Here is a 12691-nt window from a genome sequence, read left to right as displayed (position 1 = left end):
AAATGGCTTGCAACTGCAAAAACATCTGAGAAAAATTATATCACCCCCTTCCTACTTATGATAGCCACAAATCAATTTTTATCAAAACTTCTGTAACCACAAATGAATGCTCAGAGTTCTGTTAGCCCTGTGCTGTTGGATGATAAAACTGGAAGATGTGTTAATCCAAGTGATACATTCATAAATTAAATTTGATGGCAGCTTTCAAGAAATGGCCTGAGATTAGCTAATTAAAATGGAATTAAAAGATAGCTGGAGCAGGGTCTTGGGTTGCCAGATGCAAAGAAAACGGAGAGGCCCCTGCAGTTTTCGAAGCCCTGGGCTCATCCATCAAGAAATCAGAAGCTCTTGTCCTCATTCCCACCTGCCAATCCCAGATGGGAACACATGAAGAGGAACCAAACGGCATCTAAGTGTGTGCAGGATGTCAATTAACTAAAATCATTTGGGTACACTCTGGATGGGAAACGAATTGCTTTGCCCTTTTGTACAACTGTACATCCCAATAAATATTTCTAAGTTTGCATTAACCGTATGCAAAAGTTATGCACACGGAGATTAGAGGCATATGGCTTACGTCTTTCAAGTACTCAGTAAAGCCTCTTGGAAGGCATTTTCATACTGAGCCAAACTGCCTAGCTTTAAAAAGGTATAATTTGTATAATCCAGCCCCCAAGGCTTAGCTTTGCTGTAGAAGAACTTTGGGAGAAGAATAGATATTTGAAACAGGCCCTTTCACTGTTTAGAATATTCTTAGGGGTGGGATTCTACCAGTTCGCACCTATTTGCTAGAACCGGTTGTTAACATTCTAAGCAGTTTGGAGAACTGGTTTTCAGAAGAAATTATTGGCCTAATCCTGTAAAGAAGGCAGGAAGGTAACATTCTGGTGTTGCTTACAGAAACTTCCTCTCCGTTAACCCTTATTACATTCTTGACAGGACTAGATTTCTTGTCTCAGGAACTTCTCTGGAGTTTTTTTCCCCTCCTTTGCTGGTACTTTGCTTGTGTGGAGTGACCATTCAAAGTTACAATGGCACTGAAAAAAAGTGACTTATGACCATTTTTCACACTTATGACTTTTGCAGCATCCCCACAGTCATGAGAGGCCAGGTGAGGAGATGCATGCCTCGATGTGAGTGATATTGAGTTGGCCACGCCCAGCCAATAACATGACCACCAAGCCACGCCCACCAACTAAGCCACGCCCACAGAACCAGTTGTTTAAAAATTTGAATCCTACCCCTGCTTATAATCCAAGGGAGAGCTGTTTAACCTGAACAATGCTTCCTTTTGAACATTTTTCTCCAATTCGTGGCTCCCAGTTCAATGTTCTCTTCATAGACTGGTCTGAAAAGCTGGGGCACGCTTCCCAAATGCATTGGCAGCTATAGCTATAGTAATAATGCCTTTACAATTCTAGAACACGGAAAAAATCTATCCTGAATCCTAGTGCAGAGCAATACTTGAACATGAAAGAGAAAAGTGGATATTTACTTCCACGGAATGACTTCCAGCGCGTCTGTATCATTTTTTTTATTTCACTTGGCTGCTAAACTGATTTAAATTCTTTACAGAGTTGGTAAAGGGTGGGATGAAATAATATAGAAGTTTGTGCCAAGTGACATTCTTTTGTGGGTTGAACAGCCTTCAACACATCTTAATGAATCTATTATGACACACCTTGCATTTAAGGGCATCAATAAGCCATATCAAACATTGTCTAGTTGTCCGCACTGACTTAAGAGCTCTTTTTGAGACTATCATATGAAATTCTTTCAAATGGAAAATAAGAGGTATCCAACATTTGTGGGGGAGAGAGAGGGTTCAAGGTTAAGAAGCACATTTTAAATGCTTCTTCTCTTCTTGTTGGTTTTCAACTCAATCCCAGATCTGGTTGGCCTCCTAACCACAACAACTTGAATTTAAGGGGCTCTATCAACCAACTGGATCCCTCTTGTAGGTCAAAATTACTCTTCATCATATTATATTGAAATGGGGTGGAAGAAACCAAATGAATTTTTCAGCAAAGTAACCAATGAGAAGAAAAAAACAAGAGTTCTTAAGCATGCCATAATTCAATTCTATAATTGCACTACTTTGTCGTAGTAAGCTTCATCCCTTATTACAACCACAATTCGTTCTTGACAAGAATATAAAAGATGAGCTGAATCCAAAGGAGAACTAATTGTACAGATAATTTCTTGGTATGAGACCAGCATTTTCAATCTGGGAACCTTCAGCAAGTCTACCTCTTTCACTCTTTCCGGATAGCATGAAAAACACCCCCTTGGGAAAGAGTATTTGAGTTTCTAATGGGAGACAATTCTAAGAACTTCTGCATTGAAAATGAAGTAAACCTGTTTTAGAATGGCCTAGTCATCCAAAGAACTCAACCCAACATTTCTGATACTACTGAAATAATCACCTAAGAAAAGCAATTGGTTGTTTCACCCAATATTAATATATTTCAACATATGGAATGTTATCATTCTGAAAAATGTTACAAATAGTCCTTGACTTACAACAGTTCATTTAGTGACTGTTTGAAGTTACAACGGCACTGAAAAAAGTGACATGACAATTTTTCACACTTATGAATGTTGCTGCATCCCCAGGGACAAGCGGTTTACATTCGGATGCTTGACAACTGATTCATATTTATGACAATTGCAGTGTCCCAGGGTCTTTTCCATTTTTTTCAAACTTCTGGCTAATAAAGTCAATGAGGAAGCCAGATTCACTTAACAACCGGGTTACTAATTTAACAACAGCAGTGATTCACTTAACAAATGTTGCGAGAAAAATGGGACAAAACTCACTTAACAAATTTCTCACTTAGCAACAGACATTTTGGGCCCAACTGTGATTGTAAGTCAAGGACTACCTGTATTTGATCTGATCTTAGAGATACTTTTGATTTAGACACAATGCAAGGAGAGAATTGAGGCAGGTGCAGTCTCCCATTGATACAGGACCACCTTGGATAATCAGGCTCAGCCAATACATTTTCAACATCATTCTTCTAGAACAGTGATGGCAAACCTTTTTGTTGTGCTGTGCCGAAAGTGTGCATGCATGCTAGCACCCACAATACAATGTGCCCCGCCCCCCCTGCGCATGCACGTGCAACAACTCCACACAGCCCCCTTACCTGCACTTCGCATGTGCGTGCCTCCCAGCTGATTTTTGGCCCATTTGAGGCCATTTTCGCCCTCCCGGAGGCTTGAGGGAAGCCTCTGCAGCCTCGGGAGGCCGAAAAACGGGCCTTCCAGAAATACCGGAAGTCTCCATTTTCAGCCTCTGGAGGGCCTCTGGAGCCCGGGGAGGCCATTTTCATTGCAGCCTTGGGAGGCTGAAAACGGGCCCATTTCGGCACTTCCGGTATTTCCGGAAGACCCATTTTTCAGCCTCCCGAGGCTGCAGAGGCTTCCCTCAAGCCCCTGGGAGGCCAAAAACAGCCTCAGATGGCCTGAAAATCAGCTGGGAGGCATGTGCATGAGCAGTGCAGTTAAGTTTGGCTGGGGCTCGTATGCCCGCACAAATGGCTCTGTGTGCCACCTATGGCACACATGCCATAGGTTCGCCATCACAGTTCTAGAACCTATCAAGAAAAGGAAGTCTATCGCCACCCAACCCACATTACCTGTCTGGGCTGTTCGATCACTCTTTGTGGGTCAGACTTCACTTTGTTGTTAGGATGGTTTGTAACTTTGGTTACAGGCTGTTTAAAAATAGAAGCTGTTTGTCTGATTGGCAACGTTGTGTTTAAATCTGGTTTACCCTGTATTGGAGAGGAAGGAGAGAAAAAATAATTATATATTACCTTAGGTTGATCTACCAGCCAGATCGGTGTGAAAAGTCAATACTTTGATCAAAATGATAAGATCCTAATATTTTTTGAGCTGAACATGAAATGTCTCATTAATTAGTTCAACAAAAATTTGAATGTTATGGACTGGTTTATATTTGTATGATCCATAATGCCTCAAAGCCTGGGATCTTTGCTTATGATGCCAAGAAAGAAAAAAAAAATCCTGATCCTCAAGCCAAATTATTTCAAAATGGCAAAAAAACGTTATTTTAGTATTTGTCAGACTTCTAGAAATCTCCACCACATGGAAACTTTCCATGCAATGAAAAATTGCATCATTCTGATACTGTGATACTGTTGATCCAAAGCTGAATGAAAAGGAAGGATAGCTTCCTTGAATGTTTTTGAGAGAGAAAAATAATCCACCATTCCTGTTTTGAGAGGTTATTTTTAAGGATTGTCTAAAAAGTGGAGAAATGTGTTTATAAAACCAATGTAAAACGAGGTCGATCAAGGATGGAGAAGACAAAAGATTAATGTGGTTGAATTCATTGATCCCTGACCAAGTGATATCTGTAAGAAAAATGAGAAAAACTGGACCAGAGCAATATCTGAAGAGAAACAGTAGAGTGCCATCAATAGGAGAGAGAATATTTGAGTGGAACTGTGGGGTCCTCAGTGCTCTCTGACCTTCGTTGTTTTCTTGCCCAAATAGATAAAATAGATAAAATCATCACAACCCCACATAGTAGAATGGGAAAAATAATAGATCTATGCCCCTACCTCTCAACAATTAAAATTTCAATGTGATGTAATGCTGTACAGCAGGGGTGTCAAACTCAAGGCCCAGAGGCCAGTGGTGGGATTCAAAAATGTTTACTACCATTCTCTCCCCGCTCCTGGGGGAAGGTTACTACAAAATCCCATTCCCTCCCTACACCACTAACCTGCTTTCCAGCTCCGTTCTCCTGTGCAAGGAAACCAAAGAAGACCCAGCCGATCAGCTGGGACTCGGGAGGCAGAGAATAGATGAGGGCGGGGCCAATCAGAGGACATATTTGTCAGTTCTCTGAACTACTCAAAATTTCTGCTACCGGTTCTCCAGAACTAGTCAGAACCTGCTGAATACCACCTCTGCCAGGGGACAGGTCCCGCCGATGGGGTGCTTAGATCTGGCCCATGGGGCCTCTCTGGAAATAGCAAAAGACCAGCCCACAGTGCTTCTGCCAGCAAAAATGGAGCCAGGAGGACCCCAGGTGGCCCTCCTGAGTTGTTTTTGCTAGCAGAGGGTTGCAGGAGGCCGTCACAGCCGAAAATGGAGTTTGGGAGCCCGTTTTTGCTAGCAGAGTACTTGTTGAGCTGGCCATGCCCACCTTTGCCACACCCACTCTGGCCCCCCCAAAGTCAAACTCAACCCTGATGCGGCCCTCAATGAAATCGAATTTGACACCTCTGCTGTACAGAGTCACAAAATTCTGTATATGCCAGGTACAAAAAAAAAAAAAAAATCAAGAACCAGGGTAGACTTCAAAAGCACTGTGAATGTATTTCATGCTACCTATATATCTGCACTACTAATGGTGAAGGCAAATTGGTGCCAGAAAAGAGTCAATTGGCTTCAATGCGGGCTGGGCTTAGGTCTCCTATGGGGGCATACAGGTTCCAGACTGATAATGCATTTGACACCCCCCCCCCCCAAGGCTCAGCCACATCATCTCCTACAGTATAGTAGCGTATTAAACTATCTTTTACAGACTATCCCCATTTGAAGATGTTCCATAAACTGTTCTGGATTTTGCATCTGTTCATTTTCACTCAACAAATACCACCACAGCAAATGAAAAGGAGATGCTGACAGAGCCACACTACAAGGGTTTTAGGTGAAATTCCAGAAAATGAGAATTTTGAAGTGAAAAGTACCATGTTCTCAATCAGGGGTCTTCAAACTTGACAGCTTTAAGACTTGTGGACCAGCTCCCAGAATTCCTGCTCCAGTCATGTTACCTCAGGAATTCTGGAAGTTGAAGTCCACAAGTCTTAAACTTGCCAAGTTTGAAGATCCTTCTACTAAATGATAATTTTGTTTAATCTTACATAATTATAAAATATTTTAATATTTTAATTAATATTTTCATTGTATCATAATATATGACTCTCACATGGCGTATTTCTTCAATATCTGCAGTGGGATTTTTAAAAAAATTAACTGAACCATTTAAAACATTTACTTTCCATAGTATTGAGTATTGCAAATCTACTTCCACAAAAACAGAAAGCAACCTTTTCATTTCAGTATTTATTTTTCTTTTTTTAAAAAAAGTAATTATCATACTGTAGATCAAGGCTGTCAAACTCCCAGCTCGTGGGCCGGATGCATCATGCACTGGCCAGGCCCATGCCCAGTTTAGCAAAGGGGGGAAAGTCCTGATATGTCACGTGATGCCGCCATGGTTATGTGAGTTTGACACCGCTGATGTAGATGATCCTCATCACATGTCCCAAAATTGATGTTTTGTTTGGAAAGCTTTGACAAACAGTGGCATAAAGGTAAAGGTTCCCCTCGCACATACGTGCTAGTTGTTTCCGACTCTAGGGGGCAGTGCTCATCTCTGTTACAAAGCCGAAGAGCCAGCGCTGTCTGAAGACGTCTCCGTGGTCATGTGGCTGGTATGACTAAACACCGAAGGCACACAGAATGCTGTTACCTTCCCACGAAAGTGGCCCCTATTTTTCTACTTACATTTTTACATGCTTTCAAACTGCTAGATTGGCAGAAACTGGGACAAGAAACGGGAGCTCACTCCATTATGCGGTGCAAGGGATTCGAACCGCTGAACTGCCAACCTTTCTGATCGACAAGCTCAGCATCTTAGCCACTGAGCCACCGCATCCCTTTAAAAAACAGTGGCATAGGTCCACCAAAAATGAAAATCTCATTGTGAGATATGGCATGCAAGCTTCCGTAATTAATTTTCTCTAAATTGTAAGGAGAAAATGAGAATTACACCAAAACTGCACCTCAGTTACTGAATATCCTTTCAACCTACACCAGATGTATTCTGCATACACCAAGGCTCTAACAGAGGCAAGATAATGGCTGAAATCATGTGTTCATATACCTTCCCCCTTTGTCTGTCATGATGCACATAAATTGGGATGAGGCTTCATTTATGCATGTAAGTTCACCATGTAAACTTCCTTGATCTCCCTTCTGACCCCACAGTAGTATCTACTGCCTTGTTTCCTCCTAAAGAAAGTTTTGCCTTGTTTTCTTCTAGAGAAGTAGTTGCTCTGATCATTAGCATCAAATTCCACATTATTCTCCTACTCTGTAAACCTAATAAACTTAGTGCAGAAATGGTCAGTTTTACACAAAAGATTTTTGAAGACTATCGTGTCCTGGAAGAATATATAAACCGTATTATAGGAGAATCAAACTCCCTTCAAAAAAATGGACATGTGAGGAAAACAAAGCCAGAACTTTCATTTGTATTTTCAGAATAACAGAATTGGAAGGGACCTTGGAGGTCCTCTAGTCCAACCCCCTGCTCAGGTAGGAAAGCCTACACCAGGGGTGTCCAACCTTTCACCTTCCCTGGGCCACATTAGAAGATGAAAATTTGGTTTGGGCCGCACATATAATAAATTGTTATAAAATAATTATATTATAAAATTATATAATAAATTATAAATTATTTTTATTATTTATTATTTATTAAAAATTATTTATTTTTTATTAATTTTCCGGCCAAATTTTGCGGGGTGGGGGAGGAGGGGGGAAGAAAGCTCGCCCGACTCGCGCCTACCTCTCCTCCTGCAAATGGCCCGGCTGGATGCAGAAGGACTGGAAGGCGAGGACCCAGAGGCTCGGTGCAGCAGCAACAGTGGCGGCGGCAGAGGCCGCAGGGGCAGAAGCGGTGGCGGCGGTGGGGGCAGAAGCAGCAGCGGCGGCGGCAGCGGGGGCAGAAGCAGCAGTGGCAGCGGTGGCGGGGGCAGAAGCAGCGGTGGCGGGGGAGCAGAAGCGGCAGCGGTGGCGGGGGCAGAAGCAGCAGCGGTGGTGGTGGCAGCGGGGGCAGAAGCAGCAAAGGCGGCGCCCACCTTTTCTGTTGCTGCTTGGTGTGGCGCTCGCCTTGCCCCGCCTCGCGCCTGCCTCTCCTCCTCCTCCTCGCTGGCTCTTGCCAGAAGGTTGGGGTGGGCACTGGGCCGCATTACGAGGCGACCTGGGCCGCATGCGGCCCGTGGGCCGCGGGTTGGACAAGCCTGGCCTACACCATTTCAGACAAATGGTTGTCCAATCTGTTCTTTAAATCTTCCAGTGATGGAGCACCCACAACTTCTAGAGGCAAGCTATTCCACTATTTAATTGTTCTATCAGGAAATTTCTCCTTAGTTCTAGGTTGCTTCTCTCCTTGACTAGTTTCCAACTAGTTTCCATTGCTTCTTGTCCTGCCCTCAGGTGCTTTGGAGAATAGCTTGATTCCCTCTTCTTTGTGGAAGCCCCTGAGATATTGGAAGACTGCTATCATGTCACCCCTAGTCCTTCTTTTTTTCCAGTTATGAGCATCTTTTTTTCATCCATTCAATCATGTCCAAATTCTCAGAAACTGCCTGGACAAATCCCTGCAGTTTTCTTAACAAGCTTTTCAGAAATGGTTTGCCATTGTCTCTTTCTTAGGGGTGAGGGAAAGTGACTAACCCTCACAATCTCCCAGGGTCTAACTTGATGCTTAACCACTACACCAGTTTTCAAATTATTTCCCATTTAGCATTCCAGTCTTAAGCCTACTTATTTTGCCACCCTCAAATACTGCTTTAAAATCTGCGCCCACTCCTATCATTGATCAAGGAGAATGCAAAATTATCAAAGGGATTATTAAAAATGGTGAACAGATGTTGCCTTTCCTTTTTGATTCCAACTGTTTTGCAATGAACATATTTTATAAAGCATGCTTGCAAGCAAACCTTGTTTTGATTGAGTGAATCGTTCCTTAATTTCTGTTTGTTCTTCTGCAATTTACTTGGCATCATCTTCCCTGTCCTGAAGTCGAAGCTGCTGAGGTCAACCGTGTTCCCCAAGTATCTGGCCAACTGGGGCTTGCTTCGGAACTTCTTCCCACTTGGACTGCAAAATTTATAGAAGAAAAGAAGAAAATGCTTTATTATTCAAGGCAAGGACTCCTTTTCAGACCACTAAATAAATTAGGGAAGGTAATAGTTCCAGGGGTGGGATTCAGCCAGTTCGGCCCAGTTTGGGCAAACTGGATGTTAAAGTTGAACCAACTGGCTGGCCCTACCTACCCTGCCCCACCCCTCCCCTCCCAGGATCTCCACACGGTCTGTTTTGGATGCAGGTAAGTACAGGGTCTGCACAGAGGCTCTGGGAGGGCAAAAAATGGGCCAAACCAGAAGTTCCGGAAGTCCAGAAACCGGCCATTTTCCAGTTTCTGGTGACCCTCCGGAGCCTGGGGAGGCCATTTTCGCCCTCCCAGAGGGCAGAGGGAAGCCTCCAGACTCTGGGGAAGGCAGAAAATGGCCAAACAGGAAGTTCCGGAAGTCAGAAATAGGCCTGGTTTTGGTTTCCGGAGGTCCTCCAGGACTCAGGGGAGACCGTTTTCACCCTCCCAGAGGCCTGAGAGAAGCCTCCGGACTATGGAGAAGGGGAAAAATGGCCCTTCCAGAAGTTCTCGTAGGCCATGCCCACCATGGCTACACCTATCCAGCAACTGGACAGAGAACCGGTTGCTGGGATTTTTGAATCCCATCCCTGAATAGCCCAAAGAGTTACAAGCAACATTCCAAATTCTATTCAGGTGTTGACATAAGATATATTGGGGCTAGACCAAGGATGAGCAACTGTGGCCCCTTTATGGGTTATGGACTTCAAGTCCCAGAATTCCTGAGCCAGCCATGCTGGCTGAGTCCATCCAACCTTTTGAATACTGTATTCTCATTCTTCCATTGCACATTTGCACAAGTTTGTTTTTCTGATATATAGCAGCTATCAGTCTTGGAAGCCATATTTTACTTGGAAGCTTTGAGGCTGCCACATTTAGTGCCTGGAAATTTGGGAGGGGAGATTTCCTAGTGAGTAGAAGATTCGACTCAACAACATTCTTTCTTAGAAGTCAAGGAAAATGTTGCCTTGCACCTGGAGAGGAGTGTCTGGAGGAATGTCTCCAGTTGGGACCGGACATTTGATTGGGCCATGTGGTGGACAGATGGGTGCAGGAGATGGGTTTTTGAATTTCTCTTGGGGAAGGGAAAACCCAGAACTCTCGAATTTGGGTTTTCCCAGATGTGCCAATATGACAACTCTAATAAAATGGAACTTTGAGGAAATGCTTCTCTCTGAATTTATTGGGTTGGAGTTTGTTTCTTGGAATGGCCCTTTTCTCACAGTGAACAAATTGTTGAGTTAGAACAGGAAAAATTCAGGCTCAACTTTAATTCTAATCAGTGAAGGACTTTAGTCAATGGATTCTGGATTTCCTTACCAGTTCAGATATACTATATATGGATGTATTCATAAGACTACAAGATCTCCTTTATTCGTGTTTCTATATTACTCAGTTTCTTTTCACTCACTTATGGTGAATTTAAAGGTAGGACTTCAAGGAGGAACTGATACCTCAAAAAAAATGAATTGGGGCAAGAATGATTTGACCTCTGCCATCTAACATAAAGCACTTACTTCTTTATTAAACCAATTGACATCACCATCACCCCAACTCTACTAAAAGGAACTCTGGACAGCCATATACACTTGTTAAATAAATAAATACTTTATGGCATCGAAACAGACACATGCTTACATGGAACAGCCTAAGGAAACTTTTGGATGGACATTTTCATTTTTTTTAAAAAAACTACATCTCTGACACTGTTTCTGAAGCAAGTGTAGGCATCTTAACAGTTTACAAAAAGGCTCTTTAAAAAAAAAAACACACACACACACAATTCAGGGGATTGGATCTTAGAAAATGTTGCCCAAAGAGCCGGTTGATGGTTTATTCTGAGGGAATCCTTGGTGGTCTCTGAGGTGGGTTTGTTACCTAGTTAGCTTAGTCATGAAACATCTGCAAAAAAAACCCAGCCAAGCTCAGAGAGTTATCACAGACCGTTTCATTTGAACCCTGAGCTACAAATATTCTCCTTTACAGTTTATTCTCTCTGGCTGTGGCTCTGGAGCTTTATAAAGCTATATAAAATTACAAAAGACAGTCAGAATGAAAGTCAGCTAGATTTCAGAACAGACATTTCGAAACTGAACTGCACCAGTAAGTTTCGAACACATGTTTATTCAAATCTAAAACTAACCTTACATTCTTTTCCAGACCTCTGACTAAAACAGGATTGTGTTAACAGGTTTCCTGTGAGGATTTTTTCTTCTTCTTAAAGCACAGAGGCCAAAAGGGGAGAGTTTTCTTTGAGTCATGCTTGACTTCCGATGACTTCATCAACACAGCCATGAAGCTTTCTTGGCAACCATCCTCCATCCCTCTTTCCATCCTCCTCTTCTGCCATTTTCTTCCACTTCCTTTTCTTGTTTTCAGTCCCTTAGAATTCCTGTCTCCCATCTAAGCATTAACCAGGTTCCATCCCACTTAGCTTTTGTATGGTGCGGTGGTCTAGAGGTAGAGCTCTCATATTACAACCAGGAGGCTGTGAGTTCAATCCTAGGTAGAAGCAGATATTTTTCTCTCTGGGCGCACTGAGAATATCTGCTGAACAAAACTCCGCATTGGTGTCAGGAAGGGCATCCGACCATTAAAACACTCTCCTAGCTCCATTCAGTTGCCCAGACTCCACCCCGCAAGGGATTATGGGATCGTTAAATGAAGATGATGAATCCTGTTGAGCTTTTATAGGATCTGCCAGAATCAAATAAGTAGATCCTCCTCTGCATTTTCCCACAGATGCAAGGTTCACTTTTAGGGGGGATCATCCAAGTTTGATCCATTCATTGCAATGGTGTTTTGGAATGGATTAAAAGCCTAACTGCATTTCTTCTCACTTTGCACATGCTAATTAATTTCCTGCTGTTTTCATAGCCTTTTTGGCTCTGATCAAATCTACCATGTAATCTTCAATGGATTTCTCCTAAAATGGATACACTGGGTGGTGGATTCTGGGGGCTGAAATCTATGTGTCTTAAAGTTGCCAAGATTCATCTAATCTCAGATTAGGAAGAGATACTTGGTAAATTGTCATTTTATCACCAGACTTCAAGAAAGGTTCTGTTGTTTCTAAGATGCATTGACAAGGTCACCCAAGTCATGTATCTAAGTTACCCAAGCATGCACAAGTTTACTCCAGTGTTTAAAATGTAGATATTGTGAAACCCATCCAGCTTCCATAAAGCGTAGGACGACAATCCAAGCATCTTCTCCTAATAAATCTTTCCTCTGAAGTCCCTTCAGGGAGTGACCTCCAAGGTAAAGGAATATTCTCAGTTTCTGACTCTTATTCCCTGAGCTGCTATAAAAAACAGTGCTGTGTAATGCTACCTTATCAAGGGCTCACAAAGATCCCTGAGCAGGTCATTTACAACCAATTTTGGTTTATTTAACAAACCATGGCTGAACGCAATATATGAATTCAGCCACTAGGTGGCTTCTTAGCCTCAATTACATTGTAGGACAGGGGTTGTTTCTCCATCTTGACAGCTTTAAGATGTGTGGATTTCAACTCCTAGAATTCCCTAGCCAGGTTGCTAGCTGGGAAATTCTGAGAGTTGTAAGTCCACACATCTTAAAGGTGTTAAGGTTAGGATTACAACTTGATAAACGTGCATGAAATCTTTGGAATACTTCCAAGCATTCAACAAATATTATCCTGGCAATGTTACAAATGACTGAACAAGAAAACCCGCGATAGAA

The 12691-nt window shown here is 42.6% G+C and overlaps 1 protein-coding gene across 1 annotated transcript in view; it reads right to left on the bottom strand.

Moving 5' to 3' along the window:
- MBD2 (methyl-CpG binding domain protein 2) overlaps positions 1-12691 on the bottom strand; it is a 56614-nt gene that overhangs the window by 26019 nt on the left and 17904 nt on the right. The window contains 2 exon segments of the mRNA XM_087958636.1: positions 3645-3782; positions 8775-8934. Of these exon segments, the coding sequence (XP_087814762.1) occupies positions 3645-3782; positions 8775-8934 (298 nt within the window).

The sequence above is a fragment of the Notechis scutatus genome, chromosome 2 (assembly GCF_049901735.1).
Source record: "Notechis scutatus isolate UNSWTSFEM ecotype Mainland chromosome 2, rNotScu1.2, whole genome shotgun sequence".
Lineage (NCBI taxonomy): Eukaryota > Metazoa > Chordata > Lepidosauria > Squamata > Elapidae > Notechis > Notechis scutatus.
This window is presented reverse-complemented; position numbering and strand designations above follow the sequence as displayed.